Raw genomic sequence first — 25284 nt, forward strand, 5'->3', positions numbered from 1 at the left:
CTCATTTTGTGATGCTTCGTCTTTAATTTTTTTAGATTAATTGTTGTATTCCATTGCAAATCTAAAAGACTCTTGAATAGAAAGGTAAAAGTACGTATCACTTTGTCTCGTTAATTAAATGTTATATGTTGCAATAAAATATATGTTCTTTTCGCAATTTACAAAATACAATAGTATATGTTATATGTTGCAAGAAATTATATATTCGTTTTGCAATTGGCGTAATTTATAGATTTGATTTGATTTCTTTTTTAATACATGTATACGTACTGCTGAGGGGTAATTTATAATAAAAAATTAACAATATTACCACTTGAATTATATTATTTATGTAACGGTTTTTTTTTAGTTTATGTAACAGTTTTTTTATGGGAGGTATATGTACACTTGGCGCCTTTTTTTACCTTTTTTTAAAAAGGTCATTTTGTTAATATGTATATACACGAAAATATATAAATGTAAGTAAGCGTGTAAAAATAGTTTTGGAGGTGTGATCAAAATTATTACATGTTAAGACATGTTGTAAGAACTTTATGTCTGTGCATATATATCTTCAGTCTACTTCCTCTCATTCATGGACAACGAAAGGTCGACTACGCAATAAAATATTTTAAATATTAATACAATTTGTGTGTAAATTAAGTATATGCTTTCTTTCTTGCTCTTAAATTACATGAACATTTAACGTAAGTGATGCGTGTATTATTATATTTGTCGAATATGGAAACCAAAAATATTACATTACATTAGTGAATAATAATGTTGAAATTATTAAGAAATAGTGTGGAGAGAGAGAGAGAAGAGAATCATCTTTTTTTCCTGGACAACGGGACACGTATGTACTTAACACATGAGAACAAACTTAAGCAAATGTGTAATACTTTCGGACATACTCACGGTCGAAATCAAACTTACAGCAATATCCATCGGCGTTAGGATTTCGTTTATGTCTTCGGCCTATTTCCGGTCGTCCCTGAAACGGAAGGTCGGTTACTTTTTGAAGACCAATGACCGTTTTTTAACGTTCAGAGTTGTCGACATTGTGAAATTGTGGATGACTTTCCTTGAATTTCGACGGTGAAAGGATATAAAAGCACGTGAAATGTAAGACCAACTTTGAATCATTTTCTAGACGTCTGACAAGTAACAGTGATACTTCCGTTTCGTGATGAGAAGTTTGCTTTTAATAACAGCGCTTAGCGCAATTTTTCTAAGAGAATCATTTGGTAAACCAATGGAGAAGATGGATAATTCTGATGTGCTAGATCCCGTTGCCTCGATTGTAAACGAATCCTCCGAAATTGGTAATAAAAATTTTGAATTTAATAGATTAAGATTTTTATAACAAACACGTCTTTAGAAAATTCATTTAAAAAACGATTTTAATTTTAACAAAAATAATGTAAAAATTTATGCATTTTTATTTGCATATATGATGTTTATACAACTTCTTAATTTTTTTAGCTTCTTCCTTCTTGTAGAGAAAGCTGTCCACTTATCTTTAACTAGGATATTATTTTAATATTAATATCTAACTAGCGTATTATTTAAATATTAATGTATAAAGAAATAAATGCTTACATTACTTTAGAAACCACGAGAGAGCAAAGATCGCCGCAATTTGGTTTGTTAGGTGGTTACAGTGATTATGATTACGATGATACGTATTTCCGTTACGGAAACAGACGAAAATATCATCATTATAAACCGTTTCGACCTCATAGGCCACATGGTCTCATCGGAGGATATGGATGTCGCGGAGGATATGGCTGTGGTGGAGGATACGGAGGGTACGTGTAGAATATTATTTTACTTGATTAAAAAATAATAATCGCTATTTTATATATAAACGTTACAATTTAAATTATTTTATAATTTCATCACATATGATAAATCAAGAAAAATCTAGTTCTTCACAAATATTTGTAAACTAAAATGGGCAAAATAACCGTTTGCATTTTATCTTCTGATTGACGCAGATGGCAACCGGACTATGGCGGCTATGGACAAGGAGCGTCCTTTGCTTCAGCATCAGCAGGATCTGTAGGTGGAGGTGGTCCTTATGGTGGAGGACACAGCCAGGCGAATGCACAGAGCGCGAGTTTTAACGTCGGGCCTTTCTCAGCCTCGTTCAGCGCTGCTCAATCGTTGGGACAAACTGGATTCTGAATTTTTTAAACGGTAAGCACTGGGCTGGATCTTATCCTAATACACTGTGACTCGTATGTTTATTTAATTAAATATTTATCTAAATTTTTTAATTAGAGCTCCATTATGCTAAAATATAATAACATTTTTGTCATCTATCACTATCTTCGCGTACTCTTATGACAAGAAAAGAGCGCGCGGAAATTAAATAATATAACTGATTGTTTATAATTATTGCAAAAATATATTAATTTATGTATATATATAAAATCCATCGATTAACTTTTATTTCAATCATATTATCACCATAAATGTAAACGAATTATAATCTTTTACCTTTTGAAAGACAGAATATGAAAATTATGTGCATTTGTGAAAATATTTTATACAAGATGTAACTGCTCTTTATTACGAACATTTTGATTGTTTGTGAAGATTTTATGCAAAAAGTTAAATATACCGTTTATTTTTAATTATATAATTTGTTATTACAATATTATACCAGTATTACTCAAAATTCATATATCATAGATAGAATATCAAGAAGTATAATATTGCATCTTTCGCATTCTAAGAAGGGTTAAAGACCAAGGATGTTGCGCTGCAGCATTATACGCTGCGGCCGCCCACGAAATTGCGCCGGACTCGTCTCGGGCATAGGTCAACGAACTCGAGGGGCCCAGAGGTCGGGTCCGGGAATCCGCGATTCGCATTATATTACCGCGATCTCGTTGTGCCCCCTAACATCCCGCGCTGCGCTGACCCAACGCGGATGAAACGAGCCTGAAACATCTGTCCGGCGCAGCGGACCCTATGGCGAACCCCGAAGATGCAATAATCTTCGTCGGGGAAATACGGGCGTATTTCACTTTCGCCGGAGTATGCACTCGTGTACGGCGATTATAGCCGTGCAAATGTTCATGTGTTTATGTATATACATTTATGTAGAAACGTAAGTGTGTATGTGTATGTGTGCGTGTTTAAATACATTTGAGTGTGAGTGTGTACGTACATTTGTGGGACCTGTCCGGAAAGGCTTCGCGAATGTGAGCTGGCGCGGCGTTCGCGCATTGTGCCATTGAGGCACACGGCCCTTTCGGGGTACGTGTGAAAAAGAATGAACAAAAAAAAAGGGGGGAAATGAATCTTCTTGGTTCTCAGGCGATCGGCAGACAGCCAGACAGACGGATTAACTCGTTTTAAAGGGACAGCCAGACGCCATATTGTTGTTTTGGGGCCCGTAGTTTAGGTACGACGCTCCTCTCTCTCTCGGCGCGACGAACCGGTCTGTTTTCGTCTCCCGAGAGATGCACCTACACGCGAATCGGAGTGTCGATTATGCACACACTTGCGACGCTTGGACATGCAAGTAAATGGCCATTGTTCGTCGAAGGGAGTCAGAGAGCTTGGGGATCGAGCGAGCGAGTTTAAATCGGATCGTTTCGGATTGCCAACGTAGAAAACAAGCATGACAAGTTGATACCAATTTTTTAACTCTGAACTTAACGATGCGCTTTATAAGTTCGAGCTGTGTATATCGAAATTATTTTGTTTTAAATCTTGAGAAGAAATCGACAATTTGATTAATTTTTAAAATCAATCCCATGTATATAGCTTTGTGCTTAATATTATTCCTAGACTTTTAAAATTGCTCTTGCAAATGATATCTTCAACATTTTTTTTTTGCATAACTCCGCGTAAACATTTTATTACGCTGCTCTGTAATCGGGAAACAATGATGTCTTAGCTATTTTCATAATGCGATTTTAAACATATGTAATCCTGTGTTGACGCAACCTTCGCTACACAATCGTTAAACATAGTTAAAAGATTGCCAAAGGCTTATATCTTTTTATTAAAGATGACTCAGCTGAACATGTTAAAAAAAAACTACTTCTACACGACGCATCTTTTTTTTTAAAGCACGTGTCTATTTGCTGCTGTCTCATCGTTTCAAAATCGAAGTTAGCAAGCAATAGAAATTCTTAATTTTATCCGAAATTCTTTCTTTCTCGTTAATATTTTTAGGTAATTATGTTTGCGCAACTATAGTTTATATAATAATCATGTTAATGGAAGCAAACATAATAGGTACATGTACTTTAAATGTTAAACGTTTTCTATTCTCCGCAGCTCCAAGGAGCAGCTAGGCGACCTCGAATCACCCCTAATTTATTTCACCATCATCGTCTCTCCGCCATCATTGTGGGCCCATTGTTTACAAACATTCTACGTCACTCACTAGGAGCAAGTAAATAAGCCTAACCGCGTGCGTGAGCCACCCTCTTGCCTCTTGCGAGAGGATTTCCTGAGCGAGCAAGTTTTCTTTGTCCGCATGCCAGCCACCAGATGTTCTCCAAAATAAAACCGACAAAATATCGCGACATAGCGCCGCGATTCGCGTATGAACAAGCGAGACGGAGGACAAATCTGACGCGAGAAGAGCAAGGATGGAGGAACCACGAAGAACGACGAAGTGGGAAGGAGACGCCGCGAGACGGAGGGTCGCTGGATAAACGGCACAAAGGGATAGGAAGCCGAAGGGAGGAGGGCCTGTTAACAGCGAGGGCCCCTGAAATCGAGATCCGAAAAGCCCCGTGCAATGACCGGACGAACCGCACACGCGATCTTCGCCGGCGCAGCATCCTCCGTTTCTCGAGGTACTCTCTTCACTCTCCTCTCTTTGAAGAGGCCAAGAGGAGTTTCGAGGATGGATGCATAAGATGCGTTCGTCGAAGAAAGTTGTGAATCAGTTTATTTATGTGTTCTTTAGCAAAAAATACCAATCTTACAATTTCAGTGATCTCTACTAGTAATAAATGTTTAGTATAATTATCATAATATTTTTTAAAGCGATGAACTTAAATGAAAATAAAAAAACTTGTAGAAAAGATGAGATAGGAACTATCTGATTATTAACTCGACATGCACATCTAGAAGCTTCTTTTAAATCCTAATCCCTTTAAATCCTTTTTCTTGGAATTATTTATATAAGACGATGATTTTATGAAATAATGCAGTTTTATGCGTTAATTGATTTTTGTTTGTTTTTTTTCATAATGATAATCACGACGAAATTCGCGTATTATGGTCAAAAACAGAAAGTGGAGAACATTCGAGAAATTACGTTCGCTCGTTAAAGATCTGCTGTGATATTAACTGCAGCTTATTGGGTGAGGTACCCTGTTATTTTACAAACTACGGAAGATCATTAAATGTGTTACCTTTTGCGCTCTAAAATCACCTCGACTTCAAAAAATTGCAGTCCGGCTTTAATTCTTCGCAAAAGTACAATAAATACGAATTCAAGTAACTTCATCTCATCAACATGAAATCCTACTTAAATCAAGAAACTTTTATTCTGATTTATGTAGGATAAAAATTCTTTTCTGGAGGGATCATTGCTGGTTCTTGGTTAAAATTGGCATTTCTAGATCGTAATAGTGTCCACCTTGAAAAAGTGACATTAACGATACCCGAGATGCATCAAAGAGACTCGTTAAAGGACTGTGCTGTCGTTAACCATTGTTTAGCCGCTCCTGGTCACCTACGGCCCTGCCAGCCGGTAAACCAGTCTCTCCGTCTGAGTAAAAAGAGAAAGAGACAGAGTACGGGAGTCGTCCAGATAAACAGAAGGAGAGATCAAATGAGAGAGACAGAGGGGGAGAGGATTGAGAGGAAAAAAATGAAATAGAAAGTGGTCCGGCCGGTGCAACAGACTACAGTATATGACGCCTTTAAAGCACCTCCTCCTGGTGGTACCCATGAGTCTGTTCCTGTTTTCCACACACTATAGCAAATCCGCGATGCTTTCTTGAAGGCTCCCGCGTCATTATGCTCGCATTTCTCGTGCGGTTGTCGACTCGGAAAGTATATCCTCAACTTATCGCCGGTAAGTCGAGATACGTACTGTTAAGTATTAAGTGTTAAGTCCGAGGTCCATGATACAAGTAAGTGTATTTGCGCCGATCTATAAGGAGGCTTGTTCTGTCATTTCGCAAGGTCAAGGGCGAGGATGACGCGCGAAGCAGTGATAAGAGTTAATCATAGTGTTGAACTCGGTATAACTTATTTTTTCAAACGATACGTACTCTTCTTTTTCCAATCCATATGGCGCACAAATGCGTTCATTAAATTGAAAACGATATGAGCACGATTACAATAAAAAGAAATTGGCTTTCACTTTTTAAGAGAAAACTTTAATTGAAAAGAAAGTTAATTAACTGTTTTAAAAATGCATGCAAATCAAGGCTATTATATTATCTGTGCATTCGTGCTATCACTTTACTTAAAAAATAATTAAATTGTTTATTTTAAATTACAGAAATCTGTTTAAAATCCTTTTTATATAATATTTCTCTAACTGCTCGGATTTTTTATAACACATTAATATTCTTCGAAGATTACTAACTTTAATATTTAATTATATAATCTATATAAGATATTTTTACTGTAGAGTGACCAATTGCGATAACGTTAATGAGTTGCACAATCCATTGCTTTTACGTAAGATTCTGCCAATATTGACTGCTCTAGAAAGTGATTCAATTAGTAATTCTTCAAACTCGTGTTCCTACGAATGGTGATTACGAAATCATCGAAGGCCTTTTAACAAATCCATTTGAAGTTAACGGCTGTTTAGAATTTCCGAGCACTCAGGCATGACGCAAAAGTAATAGTAATCAGTTAGTATAATTTTCGTGTAGTCGAAAGATCGCTAATATTTGCTATTGATGTATCTGATAGATTTTTTTTAATATGCAAACGGTCTATATATGTGTATCTCTGTGTGTGGAAGAATAAAAGTCCATTATTTAAGGATTTGTCGCTTTATATAATTTATTTTTTGTTTCGTATATATGTCAACGATAAAGTAATTACGATCAAATAATTAGGTATTAATAAGATAAATGTATTGTAATAGATATTATAATAACAGTTTAAATTATTAGAAATATTATTAATAATCTAATTATAATTGAACTATATGTGCAAAAGACAATATATATATATATATTAAAATAGATTGCATCAAAATATTTTATTGAAAGCTTTGTTGAATATATTTCTCACCGATCATTTTTGTTTGCTCACTTTACAGGATAACAAAAATTTCGATCTTTGGACATATTAAAATTCCCGTTACAAAATGATTAAAATTTTGGCCCTTTTGCTATTCACTTCAGTCTGTGTCATAATCAATGCTCAAGAGACGGCGTCTAACGAAAAATGTAAGTAAAATAGTAAAAAATATTTATTAAAGAATTTTTAAAGACTTTTATTATATGTTTCCGCGAAAATATACATATAAATTGTATATGAAGCAAAGATAAAATAATTAATTATATTTAATAGTAAATTTTAAATTTTCTTTACCTTTAAAAATTTAATTAATAAAAAAATCATTTCCGCGCATCTCTTTGTTTATGAAAAGAATATTTATCTAAAAATAAAAAAAAATTGGATCTTGAATTTTACTTTTTTTAGTAACTTGTTAAACAATTTACTATACCTTCTCTTTAATTGCGCAGCACTTTTTGGCCAAACGTTTGATGAAATTATCGTATCGTCGGATTTAAACGTTAGAAGAAAATCAAAAGAAAATCGTCAAGGCAAAAGATTATTATCAAATGTGCCGTCAGCAACTACTGGTCCACCGGAAAGACCGACTGCAATTGCGTCCAGACTCGTTTTCGCCGATGGAAGCCGTATAACGCCAGAAAAAAGGGAGAAACGTGGCATAACAACGCGAAGGAGGTAAATTGATAACTATCTTTCTTGTTAATTGAGTCATCGATAAGACCCGATTTGAATTAATTAATGTATCTATTATAAAAATGCCGATTAATCATAAAAATACCAAAGTATTAATGCCAGCTAAATCACAATGTAAATTATTTTGATACATATTTGTAAATGTGTGATTAATTTTAAAAAGAGCTAAGTAATCTTAGATAATATCAGCTGATAATATTTTGCCGTTTTACTAAATCTTCAGCGAATTCACTTAATTACTGTTTATTGAATTGCGAAGTAAATGCTGAGTGAATATTTCTCTAAACGATTTTCATCCAATAATGTAATTGGGAAAAAATGTTAATTGCACTAAACCAATTCTCAAGATAGAATTTTAATTGTATCATAAAAATGGAAAAGCATATTTCATGCACCTAATTTTAAAAACAATTAATTGATGAGAGAACAGTTTACGTATATTTGAATCAAAGACTTTTTGTTATGAAGATTTGGTTATAATTGCATATACTTAACATTAATTGAACGTGAAAGGACTTACTTAATCTTTACAATTTCAGGTATCTGGATCTGGGCGTCGCGGGATACTTGCTGAAATCTCGGAAACGGTGAAAATTTTATACTCCGAGGACAACCGCACGACCCTCCACACCCTCATCTGTGATCACACTTCTTTGGATGAACTTTTAGGCCACGGTTCATGTACAAAAAGGATAATAAAATTTTTCTGTGTCATAACACTTCCAGCTTTATTACTGCGCATTCGCAAAATTATTCTTCTCTCTTAACTTTCCACAAATCCATATTTTATATAATAAGACGCATCTTCCTAAATTTCAATAATATTTAATATTTATTTTAGAGTAAAAATCTAAAATAATATTCAAAATCAAGCATATCTCTTTTAATTTAATAAAATTAATATTCATTAAAATATGTTATTATTATTCAAATTTTCATTTATAAGAATTAATCATTCTAAATAAATTCAAGTAAAGAACGGGCAAAGAGCCAAAGTATAAAAAATTAACAACAAATATATATATTAAAATAATAGAACATACATACAAATTTAGCCAACAAAATTAACAAACGTTTCGAACCCGAACATTCTAAATTTTAACACATATTTTTGCATTTTATTATCGTTAACATAGGACAGTTTTTTTTAGACTCAAGGAAAATAATATAGTAGATTTTCCTGAGACGCTGAGACAAACACAATTTGAATACGATTTTTTTTACGAATATATCCTTATTGACGACGGTACGTCACGGTCTGACAATACGACCGCCGCAATGGGCAGGTCAATTGTCAGGCATTCCGCGTTTGTACGCGAGTCAAAAAAAAGATCGGTTGGCTGAAATATGGCAGGCCGCCCCCCAAGCCGCTAGCATGATCGCTATGCATCGTGTCGATGCACTTCGCCACGCGATGCACCTACGGCACGTGACACGCACGTCCAAAACACATCATTTATGTACCAGCTTTTCCTCTCCAAGCTCATTTGCTCATTTTTATAATATTCTTTTCGTTTCTTTAATTAACTTTAGATTAAAATTAATGATGTGTCACAATAAAGTTACTAATCATTAGTTTCAACATAAAGATAAAAATGTGAAGGTCGTGACGAGATCTATTATTTATTATATTATACAACCCCCCACCCTTTGGTTCTGTAACTTCTTCATTTAATGATTTTATATCCTTATTTTTTTGTATCCTTGCTCTTGCGATGATGGAATATACATTTCCTTGTCTTCGAAAACGGTTGTCATATTAGATTTCTGATTTTATAGATCTTTAGGTTTTCTTAGAATTTTATAGCTTTTAAATTTAATATCTTCTTCATACTCACGTTTCACGATTACTCTTTTCATAAATTCGTCAGACATACGCATTGTGATGTCTTCATTTTATTAGCCATAATCTTCACATTATCTGTAATAAGCATCTGTAATACAAAATAAGTTGTCGAATGCAAATTCCCGTTATTAAAATATGAAATTATATTACGCATTTGTTATTTTCTTGCGTACGTAATGCAAAAAAACTCGACTTTTCTTTGAATCAACTGAATGCCGGAAGACTCCGGGAATTTAATTTACGGTTAAGCTATAACTTTGCAAATAGTCGGACGTTCGCTTCGTGCGTAAAGAATAGGAAAATCTCGCGTTCTAAACATTAAAAGAGTTCGACTAAAGTCATATAATATTTTATGGCGATTTCGTGGTTAGACTCTTCGGCACGCTGAGTCGCTCGTTCGCCATACTTCTGTTTTAACGTTACAGTATATAACCAAGAACATGCTATAATTGATCGAAATGACACGATATATTGATTGCAAGCTCAAATGCACATTCTTTGAATTTTTATAAATTAATTTAATCAGTTAAGTTAATTGTTAATATTTTAAGAAATCAATTAGTTGAAAAACTCGTCGTCAGATTGCAGCGTGCATAATTTTTGTGTTAAACTTGAAGTGATCTCGATCTCTTCGCGTCGATCCAGGCCGGAGGTAGCATCCCACGATGTGAATACAAATCCAACCGATCAATTTCCTCGGGCAATAGGGAGACTGGACCGGTGCAGGTGTTTCGTTTTCGACCCGATCTCGCATTTGCATCGGACCTCTATCGTGATGCAAAATCCGTAGGTCTTATTGCATGTGTATATCGTTTGCGTATACACGTGGGCGTTTATGTTAGTTGACGGTACACCTGCAACTATTTTATATCTTCCCAGGAATAGCCGGACACTAAATCCTAAATGCGGTTATCTATCGTCGATCCACTGACTGTTAATCACTGACGTCAGTGGCGCAGCTAGAAGACTGGGTTGACTATAAAGACGAATGACGTTTTATTTATGTTTTACCAAATTTAAAGATTTATAAAAATTTCAAAAATTATTTATCCGTATTATTTAGAGGATGGCACAATTTTCATTTTGATAATGATTATTTAATCAATTTAGGAAAGAAATTTTTTAAGATCTGCATAATGTTAGATTTTTTAAATTTAAACAATTATATGTAACTATCTGTATGTAAAATATTTTTCTTTCTTAATTTTTTATTAAAGTAAATACTTTTTCTAGCTTTATTAATTATATATTCATTTTATTTTCGAATTTTCGATAATTCCCACGATCCAATCTTTTCGTCCTGCCTACGCCACTGAACAGGATACACGTTAAGTCAACACGTACTATACTATGATTCAATACAGCACGAAGCTTTCGTCCGTTTTATTTAGAAAATTTGCAAAATGAACGCAATCCACAAGCGAGATGTTACGCGGTCTTTCAACTCGCTGTGCTTACCGGATTTACCGGACTTACCGGACTCTTCGTGATTGGTTTCCAAATAAGATTGTGAATATCTACACCGAGATGAAATGCTGTTTTGCGGAAGCTGAAGTACAAGTTTTCAAAGCTTTTTAATTTCAATCAAATACCTTTAGAGATATTCTTTAAAAAAGGTTTAAACGTTTTAATATCTCTATATAGAAAGAATAAATATGTATTTGTAAAAGAAAAATAAATGTATTGCGCTAAATTAAAGATATCAATTTGAGAAATTTTCTTGTTAATAATAATTGCATTTGGCTTAATCCCTTCAAATCCCTTTGAAACCGATGCGTGAACGACAGACGAGAAATTCGTATCGCCCATCGATTTAATATGCGCCACGAATTAATCATCAGCATCACTTGCTAGTCGATCGTTCAACAAGATTTCGTGTTAGGCGAGGCTACCGAAGTAGTACGATCTGTATGTCTCATGTCTTCGACGGGTTGTCGCACGTGAGTCGATCAACGTATGTCGTTGCACAGCACGTGTAATTCGACATCGCCTAATCTTAATTCAGCCTGCGCGATGGCATTAAATGAGATTCCGTCGGCAAAACCGCGCAGACATTTGCGAAAGCGGGAGTCAAGTGTACCGCTGAAATCCTGAGAATTCTGGGATTTCTGATTTTAATTCCGCGATGAGGATGGTTGACTTCGTACACGAGATATGAATTCATTGTTGAATTTATTCAACAAGTAAGCGAATAATTGTAAAAGATTATAATTTATACTTTATAGAGCTCAGCGAAAAAAGTACTATGATCCATTATAAGCACAGTGAATAATTAGGAATTAGGATCATTTAAATTACATACATTATTTAATTCTTGTAACTATTTTGTGCTCAAAACTATTTTGGTAAATCTTTATAAATAATTATTGCATAAACAATTTAATTATTTGTAAAAATAACATGCGTATCTCTCGTTTTGTGTCAATGAAAAAAATTATTTACAGCAAAAAATAATGCCATAATGATCTTAGATGCTCGATTAATAAATGGAAGCATTTTGTATCTAAATTTTATAAATCTATATCTTTTACAAACTCTACATGTAATACACATCTGATATGCATCGCTTTAAAGAAGACTCAGAATAATTGTGCTTCAACGGTACTAGACGCACCTGTTTTCTTGCCTATAAAAATGCCTTATTCTCAAATCGGTTTCAGACGTACCATATACGGTCATTGAACTCGTACCGCATTGTTCTTAAACCAACCACGTGCCGCTTTAAACCCGGATTATTGATTATTTAAACAATACATTGTAACATAATTTGTATAAAAAAAAAGAAAAAAGCATTCCTCTTATTTACCTTTAAATTCCTTGAACCATAAATTTTATTTACACGCGGAGAAAAGTATTTTGTATTATACGAATTATTTATAACATATTGTTTAGCTGTCAGACATCATGACAAAAATATTATTAATTTGTCAAAAATTAATTAGCAAGAATCGCGAATAAATTTTTATATGGTACAACAATTTATCAAGTTCATAAATAATGATGCAGTTGACGCGTTGAAAGCTGAAAGATTTTAATGGAATTATGGATTCTCAAAAGATTAGAATAATATTTATTCTAACTCACATTCGTCAGTTAAGCAGCTCGATTGTCGTGTACTCCGATATCGCAAATGTTATATCGTGAGTTCGCGTTATTTCATGAATCAATCCTGAATCGCACCGCTTTCCAAGTCACGCATATCGTATTTCTGAGCGTGACCAGACGGATCAAAAAGTAGCGTGTCTGACAGAAGGTAGGCGTATCGCAGTTGGTATCGCAAAATTCGTACATCATTCCCCCCCGGAATATTTTTATACATCGCTGTCTCTTCCTTCTCCGAGAGCATAGAAATCAATCTCAGCACATCCGCGTCGCACTGTTCTCTGGACTCAACGTTAACGTTTCTAGGTATAACATAGGAATTCCTATGGCGAGCTATGTGGAATCACAATCGCCGAATTAATTCGCAAATGTAAATACGAAATTTACAAGCAATTCTTCGATTCTTGATACTCGCTGAATCACATCATATTATATAATAACTTTAACTTACAATTAATATAAATGCAATAATAAATAAATATATATATAATTTTGACTTATTACTGTCCAACAAAAATTAATTTTTTAAGAATAAAGAACACAAAAACGAAGGTAATTGTTGGCGTAATCTTTTGAACGCGAAATATGATCTCATTTACCAATTGCTATATAATTTGATAAATGGAGTCATATTTAATATCCAAAAATCTACAGGAAACATTCTTTCTCTCATATAAGAGAAAGAATCTATCTTTTCGTTGAAATAGTCCTTAGCTCAATAATATTCACATATGTAAATATGAACAGTTTATAGAACTGAAAAGTGTATTTATAAATTTATTATTCCAAAATCCACTTCGACAGAAAAATATAAAATTCTTTCTCTTATTTGATTTATTCTCTTTATACCGGTCTAATTTCCACTTATAATTGGAAAATGATTACTTCTGTTCTTGCGTATTTTATGTAAATAGTGATATTAACATAATAATATAATGTAATAAAGAATAAAATAATATAATAACGGGATAAAGTTTTATTGATGTAATAAAAGGTAAAAGTCCTTAAAGATTCTAATTAATGTGTTAATACTTAAAAATATTTAACAAATGCGTATTATAAAAAATGTTTCCATTGTAAAATATCAGATCTTCTTGGAACAGCTGAATAAACGGTTTTAAACGATTATGCAAAGATACCGGATCCATCCACCGATAATGACGCGAGTTTGACGTAACTCCCTACGAGCGCACGTGTGACTTCTTAGAATTAATATTATGTCAGTCATACTCGTCTGAACGGGTACGTTTGGTCAGAGGTGACGATAATTCTTCGGGGATGATCAAGAAGTCTGTAAGAGTCCAATGGTGGTGGCCGTAGCTGTCGTGTCTGGAATAGTAAAACGCGCTCATAATCAGATCCGTCTTGATGTCAGTCTCCCTTCAACCATGCTTCATCTTCAGCTGCAAAAGCAGACGCGGTATTATCTGATCCCTACAGACGACGTGCTCTCATTGCTGGTCATCCCTGCTGCTATTCACATTTTATGTTTGTGACGAATGCAACGACGCATCCCTCATAACTTTCCGACGTACTAACCCGACTTTCTTGCGGTTGCATTTGATCATACACAAGTTTTTACTACCGCGATCGTTATTTTAACTTAAATTTGAATTTTTATTCATAATTCTAAATTTTATGTTATATAAAGTTTAACATATTACTAATGATAATTTGTATAATCATCTTTTAATTTTATTGCTACTTTACTTTCTCGATCAGGACGTGCATTATCTGTAAAGAGGAAAACGGCAAGCAAACAAAATCCTTCGATTGTCAGATCGTGTATATTTTTAGATCAATTGAAAATGCATGAAGCTGCCCACGAGTCTGTTTGTCTGGCACGTTAGATTTCTCTATCACGTCTTGATCGGGGTGACTCAGTAACTCACGTCGCAAAAGAGGGAAAGTGTGGGGCCATCGGCCCTCCGCGACATTCGTCAACCATCGCCCATTCACATTCTCGCCGTTTCCCAAGCGAATTCATTACAAACACTTTATTTCAGTCATGAGCTAAATGCCTCGAACCAACCTGATTCTTTCTGATTCAGAATTTATCAGTCGTTCAATGTCCTCTTTTTTTGATTAACTATGGTCATTCAAAAAAGATAGAATGAATGAATTGAATAGATAAGAAAGAATAGTTGATGAAAAATATGCTACAAGTCAGGGTGAAGTCAAATCTAAATTCGCAATCCTTTCTCCCCTAATTTAGTAAACTTTAAATTGCTATAAACGTTAATGAGTTCGTCAAGACAATAGATATTTCAATCAGATATTTATGTGCTGTTATAAGATTGTCTTTTCGGATATAACAATACTTAGAACTTTCCGTTTAGATATACGTGTGCGTATCCATCAATAATTCCATGTCATTTACATGCATAGAAGAGCCTGATCAACAGATCATCGTGCGATTCCCCATATCGGTCCGATCCCGCGAATCCAGATTGTCATCGGCGCGGATCACAATTATAAATTCACGTTTCGCATCGGTCATGACGATCACGTAGAGCTTGACGGTGCGTGCGCTTACTTTACCGCGATCCTGACCGTATAAGAGACCATTTGACGAAGGCTGGTGGGGCATCCCATACCCCCATATCAAGGTACCTACCCATCCCATTGTCCTGCATGTCCGTGTGCTTCGTGGTATAAAAGCTATTGCGGCGGTAAGGACTACCAGCATCGTGCAAAAAGTTGATGCATCAAGATCGGCAAGATCGGTGGAAGTGAACCGCTTAATTATCTGGATTTTCCGTCGAAGATCGCTAAAGCACGAAAAAAATCGTATTTCCTGGAGGATTTCTAAAGAGACGAATGATCAGAGTCGAAAAAGCATCGTCACGAAAAAACTCGGATTAAGATCAAAGCGAGAATGGTCAACTACATTAGTTTTGTTCTAATTGCGATGGCGTCGGTCGCGATAGCAGAGTCGAGGGTGATTCCGACTGAGCCTAGTAAGCGCTAGAGTTAATATACTAATTTGAAATATTTCTTGAAGATTTTAAAAACATTTTGTGTATAGTATAAGATATAAAAAATTAAATTATAAAAAGATTTCCAACTCTTTTAAATGTTATGCAATTAATATAGAAACTAACAGGTACAATAAAATTATGTAATAAATAAAACATCCCGATAATTTCAAATGTTAATAACAATAATTATTCTGTAAATTTGGTTATTGTTCTATAATTCTTATATAAAGATATGAGATCTGTTTCCTAAAAACGAAGCTAAAGATTTATGAAAAATAATATAACCTATTTATTATTAAAATTTTATATAAAATAAAATTTTGCATTATTTACAGTTTCTGTGACGCTGGATACTTACGGCAATCCTGTGATGTTCTTGAGAGAAAAGAGGACAGCCGTGCGTCCTTATCCACACAGGACAATGATGTTCACCGGTTACTACAGACCGATACGTCGCACGAATAACAGTGGCCAGGCAACAGGCGTTTTCGCACAAGGAAATGCTGTGAGTGGCGAAGCTTTCTTCGGTGGTATGCACACGCCGCATCTCAAAGGTGGCCCGGAACCAACCGAGGAATCGGAAGTGTCCAGCGCCGAGGCACAGGCGGCGCCGGCGCCTGAAGAGCAGGAACGCGAATATCATCACCATCGAAACGAGGTGCATCGTCATGAAGAGGAGTATCACGAGCACGATGAGGAGGAACAGCTTCATCCCGACGATCCTCATTATCATTACCATCATCAGGATTCTTTGACCCCTCAGGTACGACGATTTGATGAGATTTATGTTTGATATAAGAGAGTGTGAAAATAATTCTTAAATAAAACTTAAAAAAAAATAGTAAGTCCATAATTTGCAGCAAGATCAATTTTAGATGTTTCACGTTTAAAATTATAATATAAGATCAGTTTACGTTTATACATTCACGAAATAGAAGTTTTGTAAGATTATAAATATCGATCTATTTAATAAATGGTTCTCGATGAAATATGAAATGGAGGTCTATATTACTTCTACAGGGGCATCACGAATTGGAGCAGATTCCGTTAACTACAGAGATTGCACAACCGACGGAAAAGCCATTTACCACGGAGGCGTCCCGACCAAAGATGCATCATACCAAGAAAACGCATAAGACACCCGTAACTATCAACGCTGACGATGATGACGATGAGGATGAAGTGGATGAAGAAGACGATGAACCGGTTGTGCCGTTCGTACCTTTTAAGGGCAACAGACGCCGTCAGAAATATCCTCATTTGAACAACTTCTTCCCTATGGTCTTCAGCTTCCCAAGACTGGCTACTCGCGCTGGATCTTCCGGATCTGTTCCTGGTGCTATCACTGCCATTGCAAATAGTTACTCTACAGGAAAAGGCGGAGTTGCCAGCTCAGTAGCTACTGCTTATGGCGGATCTCCAACTGGGTAAGTTATATTTTCCTTCCACTGAATATCTTTATAAAGAAACACACTGCGCTGAAAAACGAATTATTATGGTTAATTAATCGCATTGGAAAAAAAGATTTTCTCTTAAATTATTTCATATATATTAAATTAATTCAAGTATTTGTAAAGAAAAACTACCTTTATTTAAACAAATCGCTACAAGAAATAAGAACAAATATGTAAGTAAATGTATATAAATTAATATATTTTTTTATTTGTATTTTTGTTAGAAAGAAACAACGCCCGCAGCCATATAAGGAATAATTGTTAAAGTGATCGATATTATCAGCGAATTAACAAATTAAATTCACCTAATAAGAAGCTTTTAAGACAATCTCTTTTGGACAACTCGCACATTATCCATGTAATTGCCAAGTCTTTTTATAAATTTTTTTTATTAAATATTTGTTAAATCTCAGATATAAAAAAAATATCAAATTATACACAAAAGAATTTTCGACGAAAAAGCAAAACTAATTAAGAAATATTAAACTTGTTTTTAAGAATGTGCAATTTATTATGTAAAAATACATTGTTAAGTAGATATTAACACAAATTTGCAATCTTTTAGTATCTAGATTATATCGAGCTTTAAATTATTACTGTACCACTTTATAGTAAACTTTCAGACAGATTGTAACTGTTTGAGCTTAACAAATCTTAGACGATTTGTGTCATTTACATCCATTAATATATCAAGCTACAGTTAAAAAATTAAATATGTCTAGTACCTTCTTTGTGGAATATGCAATCATAATTTATAATAATATAAGAAGACTTAGTAAACTAGCATAATCCGCAATCGTATAAGCTTATATTTTTGTAAATTATGAATTGTTATTAAATATTCACATCACAGTGTCATCTAAAATAAAATTTTAGAAATCTAAGTATCCGACTAACTCGAGGAAAATCCAAATTTAAATAATAAAATTGATTTATGTATAATGAATTTTTTAATGAAAAAATAAATATTCTTTTTATATTACATACATTCAACAATTTATAACTATTTTTTATTATATCTATTAAGTCTTTTGTAAATGTAAATTATAATAGAATAAAAAGACATTAAAATAAAACACTTTTTTGAACTTTCTGAATTTCTAAATATAAATAAATTATACTATATTATGACAATTATATAATATACGCATTTTATTTACATAAAACGTAAAGCAACAGAAAATTCAAATCTTGCGAATATAATATAATATCAAACTTTATTATAAACATATAATCCGAAGTTAAGACATGTTCATTATTATATAACGCGCATTCTAAAAACGATCTACGATTAATCACGCGTCGTTTTAAAATTTATTCAAAACAGAGTACATTATTAATCATCCATAATAAATTAATCCGTAATAAAAAAGACACATACTAGTTATCATACATATACAACAGATGATAGACGAAGTATGTATATGCGGTCAAACTACATTAATGTTTTCAACATACTTTATCAAAAGCTGCAAATTTATGTGTATAATTGATTAAAAAATCGGTATAAACAGGAATCTTCAATTTTAACATACCAAGGACTGCACAAAATAATATTCTTTATTGCAACATTCACTGTATAATACGCGACGAGTCAATTAAGAAATCTTTAGTAAAATAGATGGTATTTACTTTGTCTGGAAATATTATGATTAATAAAAATAAACAATTGAAGAGTTTGATGGTTCAATTAACGAAATTTATACTGAAATAGTTTTGTGCAGCGTTTTAAATTTACAGAATAAGTGCAGTGACAAAATTGCTTCTAACTTTTAGAAAAATAAAAAATTGAAATGTTCAATTTATTAAATGGTTTAATAAATAGACATTTAAAAAGTTGACATCGGTTTTTGCAGGAAAATTCGTACGCTTATTACATCCATAACTGTTTGTAAATATCTAATTGTTTGCATTTGTCGAAAAAATTATGTTTCAAAAAGATTAAGAGTAAGATTAAGATAGACAGGTGACTGCAAAATTATAGGATCACCTTGCATTCTCATGCAAGATTGCAATCACTTGTCTTTGGAAGGAATAATGATATACGCGAACGTTGCGCATACAATACCCATCGTCGGAAGTCCCAAATTTAAGCGTGATGTAACTTTTAAGACAATTCTGTTTGAGTACGATGTAAAGAACGTGTAAATTTATTGTAGGAGTATACTTTTTCCAGTCTAAATAAATCCGTCGAGTCAAAATTTTTCTACAGTGATTCTTTACAATGTAAATATGTAACATAACAATTATGCGGGATACTATGCTAATAATTTTAATCTACATTAGAACGGAATGGGAGATTTCCGTTCGTAAATATGTTTTCAAACTGCTTGCTAATTGAAAAATTATAAAGCAACTTTATATACAATTTACGTCATCGGAATATTTTCTAATTTTATTTATATAATAAAATTCCCTAGTATTATGCCTCTAACTTTATTTATATAATATCTTCAAGATTTCAAACTAATAAATATAAAAAATTCCGAGTAAGTCTTTTAAAACTTTCGTAACCAACTATAAACAAATATATACTTATAAATAATTTTGTGAGGATTAAAAGTAAATATTGTGTGTGTGGGTTTGTGTGTAACATATATTTTGAATCATTTTTAATTAATTGAATTAATTCATTAACAGGATCTTATTTTAAACCAATCAATGATTTAATTAAAATATAAATATGCATTTAAAAAATCAAAAGAAATTGTGATTAAGCTGCATAGTTTGTTGAATAGATCTTTAACCATAAAATTGTTTTGTGTGTTAATAATAGTGGATGAACAGAGTACTTATTGTTAGATGGGAATTCCGAAGTGTATTCGTTCATCGACCTAAGACTGTGAAGTCCCGAGAAAAACCAAGGCCAGTTGACCAAGACTAGTTAATGTATCCCCTAGGCAAGCAAGATTTCACGGTTCTTTAAGCTAACCGGCTATTCCGGTGACCAAGCGTAATTAATGCTGGACAATGAATCTAAAGACGATTATATGCACGACAACAGTTGAGAAATGGTATTTTGAATACCTAGTTATGCAACAACGGAATGTAAAAAGCTTGAAGGTCAAAAGGGTTAATAATTAAAAACGTATTTTTATTTTCACATTTACCGGATGCTGGATTTTGTAATAGCGATTTCTCTCGTGTTAATATCGTTCTTTCTGAACATAGGATTTACGTTATACATTATGGTGATCTTATATTATGATTGTTTCGTTATAAGAATTTTTATCACACAGTTTTATAAAGATATGGCAAAAGTATTTTAACATATTCTATCAAGGATAAAAATGTCTGACGATAACATGAATAACATTAATTACGTAGGCAAAATTGGTACTCACGTCTTCCTTTGTAGAAATCTTCGTCATGCTATTCATTGAACTCTCTTCAGTGTATCCACAATTTCTCATTTGCCTCTTCAACCTGACTTTACCACAACTGATTATTTTTTTATAGCTCCACTATTAAAAACCAATTAGCACGATTATCTTGATCAGCAGTTCCCAAACTTTTCAGCTTTATTCTATTTTAAGAATTAAAAATTAAAAATTTATGTGGGATACACAATCTTTGTATGAAAGTATAAAAATCTTCTAAACTGTCAGAACATTGTTAATTACATTATTTAATAATAAATTCCTATACGGTACTAAATTATTTCAGTTAAAATTATTACTTTAAAAACTTTATTACTTCTGATTAATTAATTAACTTAGAAATTTAGTTGCTGACGCACAATAATTATAATAATTACTACAAGGTTAGTAATTATTAAATAAAAATCGTTAATTAATGTTGATTAATAAATTAATCACTGTTGTAAAGAAATATTGTTAGTGATCTACCTGTATTCTTTCGCACTTCCTTAAAATTTTGCAATTTTGGAACTAAGACGATCTACCAAGCGATACCAAGGATTGCTGGACTTGTCACGAAATGACGTTCCACTGAGTAAAGGACGGAAGTCATTCCAGGGACACAGCGCCAGCGGCATCATCAACTCCACAACGACAAAAGAGACTCATTCTGTTCGTGCTAATGATATGCGGCCGATTCGACGCGGTCCAAACTGCCTGTTTCGTATCTGCGTAAACGCGCGTCGTTGGGATATCCCGGAACATATGAACGGGTTCCGTATATATAAAGACTGCCCGGCCGATTTTCTCATCGTCATTTGGCACTGAATATCTTTGGCTGCACGATCAGTATCAGAATGTCAAGGATCCTTTTATTCGTTGCGCTGCTTGTCGCAGTTGCAGTAGCATTACCAGCACCGCAATTTCAAGGTAAAGACAAAAATGGTGTTCATGAAAGTGTTGCAGCAAATCAAATTTTAACATATTATTATTTTATCGATTTTGTATCAAGATTGCAAAATAATTGAATTCTATTATCTTTAAGCAAGGATGTTTTGTGTATCTCCTGTAAATTTGGAAGCTGCAGGAAATAAACAGAAATTTATTTTTAAAACATATGCGTGCATTTTTTTTAAATCCAATTTTTTTTTAATTTTATAATATTTTGAGATATTGATTTTAATAAACCATGCGCGTCATGTTAATGCTGCATCGACACAAATAAGAAACCAGTTTATCTACTTTTTATGTTGACGCTGACATTTTGATCAATTTTATCTTACGTTGTATTATACAACTCATTGTTTATTGACAAAAGTACATTATAGTTAAGATCGAGAGTTGTATAAAATTTTTCTGTTTGAAATTTCTTTTAAAATTGAAATAACAATTTCAAATTTAATATAGCAAATAGATAAACAAATCGTTATTAATAGTTATCTCTCTAGATTTAGTAATATAATTATTATTGAGAAGTGATGTCTGAATTAATTGAATTAAAATTCAAATCTAAAGGTTCTCATTCAGATCTTCAATGGATAGTCAGAACAGCTGAGCCGGAGCCCGCTCGTCTTAAACGTACCGCGTACCGTGGATATGGCGGTGGTTACGGTCACGGATACGGTCGCGGATTCGGCGGATATGGCGGTTTTCGAGGTCATCATGGTCATCATCATGGTTACGGAGGACACCGAGGATACGGACATCACGGTGGTTACGGATGCAGAGGAGGATGCGGAGGATACGGTGGCGGATTCGCCAATAGCGCAGCCAATGCAGGTTCAATAAGCACGCCATTCGGCAGCGGTTCCTTCGCGACTGCGTTTGCTAATTCTGGGTAAATATCACACACAAACCGATTAATGAAAATCTTTAACCTGTCAAACTCGTTGAAAAAATCGTTAATTGAAAAATGTAAAGAAAAATCTTAGATATAATCTTAATTATTAATTATAATTATATGATACTTTGTGATCTTGCAACCCCCCATTAATGTTATTAGGGGGAAGTTGTCTATATCGTACCCCCTAACGTTTAAACAAAATTGTAAACAAAAGTACTGAAGATATCAGAATATTTCTATACTTATATTAACTTTGGTTCATTGGCAATAAAACAAAACGATACTTTTGCGAAAATAAATATTACATTATTGTTTAAATTAGATTTTAAAAAAAAGTAGCTTTCGGTACAATTTGGAGATCGAGTCGTTAAATTATATCACCTGGTTCTTAAATCGTACTTCTAATATAGCAAAAAAGCTGACATTGTTTATTGTCATTTTGACATTAAAATAACATCTTTAACGTCAGTTTGTTTACTGGGAAAATAAAATTAATTTTAAAACTCATTTATTAATAAATTTATTTTTAATTTCAAACTGAGTGTACATATTTAAGTAGGTATAATAAAAATTTTTCTATTATAAAAACAGAAATTAGACTCTGTATTTTTTAAACTCATTTAAGAAAACAAAGTAAAAAGCAATACTTAAATTGATTTAAGCTATCATTGCACTACATTTCAGAATATTAAAATCTCAGATATTTTGAAAAAATAAATTTTGGAAATAAAATCAATTACAGATTTTTCCGTCACAATAGAAAAGATTCAATAAAAAGACTCAATAGAAAAATTTAATAGAAAGACTCAATAGTTGATAAGTAATCTTTCTTGAGCGCTTATTTAGTTTTGGCAAATATCAGGATTGTCACTACAGGTTTCGTGCAACCACTTAGAGCACCTGACACACTGAATCTAGTCCACTGTAGGTTCTTTTTTATCATAATAGCATAATAGTAACCTCCACATATTGCTCGCGTCACTTGCGAGAATCGTATCGATACAATATAAAGACCAATGACAAGTACGATTTACCCAACTCCCTCTATTTTTACAAATTTGCCAATAACAACATAACTTACAAATATTTTGCTAATTTGATGCTATACTCTCGAAAAGAGTTTAAATACCAATTATAACCCTGAAGGACTTATAATTCAATTACCCATCTTGTATTGATAACACCTTAGGTAAATTGTATCAAAACTTAGATCAGACACCGAACAAAATCAATTTTGAATGTCACTCGTAAACAGACGACTCAAAGACAAAACAAAAATGATAGTTCTTAACCCATATTACCAGCGTCACATCAGTGTCATTATCTTAAAAAAAAATGTTTTGTTTAGAAAATTCAATGGAGGTATGATTTAACCGTCGGTACGACTTAGCCAACTCTCCCCTATGCGATAAAATTATTAGCATGTAATTTACAATAATGTGTTTTGATTGCAATAGATATGGACGATGAAGGACTTGAAAAAACGGCAACTGCTCATTGAGAATGGACATGTAACATAATAATATGTAACATAAGATGTAACATAATAAATTATAATTGTGCATTTATTATATATATGTATAAACGTTCATATTTTCATACCAAATAAATTTATTTACACAAAATATGAAACCCGATATCTGATTTATTTTGTAAATCGCAACCAATATAGTAATCATTTCATCTTGCGAATTTTAAATTTAATACATTATTAGGCGTCATTATTTTTCACATTTGTTTTATATTGATTAGCAAATAATCCAGACCATTGATTTACATACTTCAATCCAATCAGTCATCTATGAATGCAAATCACACTTAGTTTTATATTCAGAAAACGTGACAGCCATTGAAAAATAATTGTCATTCTGTACAAATTCGGGAACAACGCGTCAGACGTCATTGACAATTCCCTTATTCGTAATCCATTATGTTCTACTAGGAAAATATTAATATTTTAGACGTAATATATTGATATTTAAACGACAATAAAGATACTGTTGCTTCCAATCAATGGCGTAGCGAGAAAAATGTTTGACTGCAGAAATCAGTTTTTTAAAATGTTCTTTTTTATATTAGTGACACATTTGGTAAGCATAAATAAAAAAAATTTCGTTTAAAATAAAATTAATTCAATAGCAAAAAAGTTATGATAATTTATATACATGTCGTTATAATGTCACGTCAGACGTTTCGCTGACGCCTAATAATGTATTAAATTGTCATAATTTTTTTACTATTACATTTAAAGATCTAAAACTCTCCAGAAAACTTCTTCAAATACATATTCAATTACAATGTAGCATTCATGAAAATTTTTAATTCGAAAATTCGTAACACAACTTTAACGTTTGAAAAAGAATTCACTAAAAACTCGACAAAATATTATTAAAAATCCGCCATTTTGTTGTAAAGTGCTTCGAAAATTTCGGAATAGCTCTACAAGTTGCAGAATATGTCAAAGATTATTGTGTAAAAATTTGAATAATAAATATTAATGTCCGGTTGAGATTTCGCGAGTTGGAGTGCTGCCGTTCTCCCAACTTTTTGCGGTTATACTAACAGCAACATTTTTCTTCCGTGTAATTTATCGAATTTTTGTTTACGTGCCAAATACAAAGGAAAAAATCAACAAATACATTTTTAATACATAATAAACGATATTTTTGCTAAGTTAAATATGAGAACTATCCCAATAGGATTTAATTTCCTCTCTCAAAACAAATTGATATTTACGGCTCAACAATTTTTTACACATTCTTATGAAATTATTGCA

At 33.0% G+C, this 25284-nt stretch overlaps 4 protein-coding genes across 4 annotated transcripts in view; all 4 read left to right on the top strand.

Annotated features, from left to right (window-relative positions):
• The first annotated feature begins 1130 nt into the window (after positions 1 to 1130).
• LOC108760053 (keratin, type I cytoskeletal 9) lies at positions 1131 to 5015 on the top strand. The gene is made up of 4 exons (XM_018505834.1): positions 1131 to 1304; positions 1592 to 1790; positions 1980 to 2181; positions 4282 to 5015. The coding sequence occupies exons 1-3, from the start codon at positions 1169 to 1171 to the stop codon at positions 2167 to 2169; spliced, it is 525 nt and encodes a 174-aa protein (XP_018361336.1). The 5' UTR covers positions 1131 to 1168; the 3' UTR covers positions 2170 to 2181; positions 4282 to 5015.
• Positions 5016 to 5932: 917 nt separating this feature from the next.
• LOC108760054 (uncharacterized) lies at positions 5933 to 8642 on the top strand. The gene is made up of 4 exons (XM_018505835.1): positions 5933 to 6040; positions 7250 to 7379; positions 7680 to 7905; positions 8463 to 8642. The coding sequence occupies exons 2-4, from the start codon at positions 7298 to 7300 to the stop codon at positions 8512 to 8514; spliced, it is 360 nt and encodes a 119-aa protein (XP_018361337.1). The 5' UTR covers positions 5933 to 6040; positions 7250 to 7297; the 3' UTR covers positions 8515 to 8642.
• A 6849-nt stretch (positions 8643 to 15491) lies between these two features.
• LOC108760050 (uncharacterized) overlaps positions 15492 to 25284 on the top strand; it is a 16645-nt gene continuing 6852 nt past the window's right edge. Inside the window, exons 1-8 of the mRNA XM_018505831.1 lie at positions 15492 to 15831; positions 16188 to 16615; positions 16873 to 17279; positions 21202 to 21443; positions 21563 to 21595; positions 22181 to 22444; positions 23857 to 23870; positions 23966 to 24019. Coding sequence (XP_018361333.1) covers positions 15750 to 15831; positions 16188 to 16615; positions 16873 to 17279; positions 21202 to 21443; positions 21563 to 21595; positions 22181 to 22444; positions 23857 to 23870; positions 23966 to 24019 — 1524 coding nt within the window. The 5' untranslated portion in view covers positions 15492 to 15749. The remainder of the gene's footprint in view (positions 15832 to 16187; positions 16616 to 16872; positions 17280 to 21201; positions 21444 to 21562; positions 21596 to 22180; positions 22445 to 23856; positions 23871 to 23965; positions 24020 to 25284) is intronic.
• On the top strand, positions 21468 to 22506 carry LOC108760057 (glycine-rich protein 3). The gene is made up of 2 exons (XM_018505842.1): positions 21468 to 21595; positions 22181 to 22506. The coding sequence occupies exons 1-2, from the start codon at positions 21523 to 21525 to the stop codon at positions 22504 to 22506; spliced, it is 399 nt and encodes a 132-aa protein (XP_018361344.1). The 5' UTR covers positions 21468 to 21522.

This window comes from Trachymyrmex cornetzi, unplaced genomic scaffold (genome assembly GCF_001594075.2).
Source record: "Trachymyrmex cornetzi isolate Tcor2-1 unplaced genomic scaffold, Tcor1.1 scaffold214, whole genome shotgun sequence".
In the NCBI taxonomy this organism is placed as follows: Eukaryota; Metazoa; Arthropoda; class Insecta; order Hymenoptera; family Formicidae; genus Trachymyrmex; species Trachymyrmex cornetzi.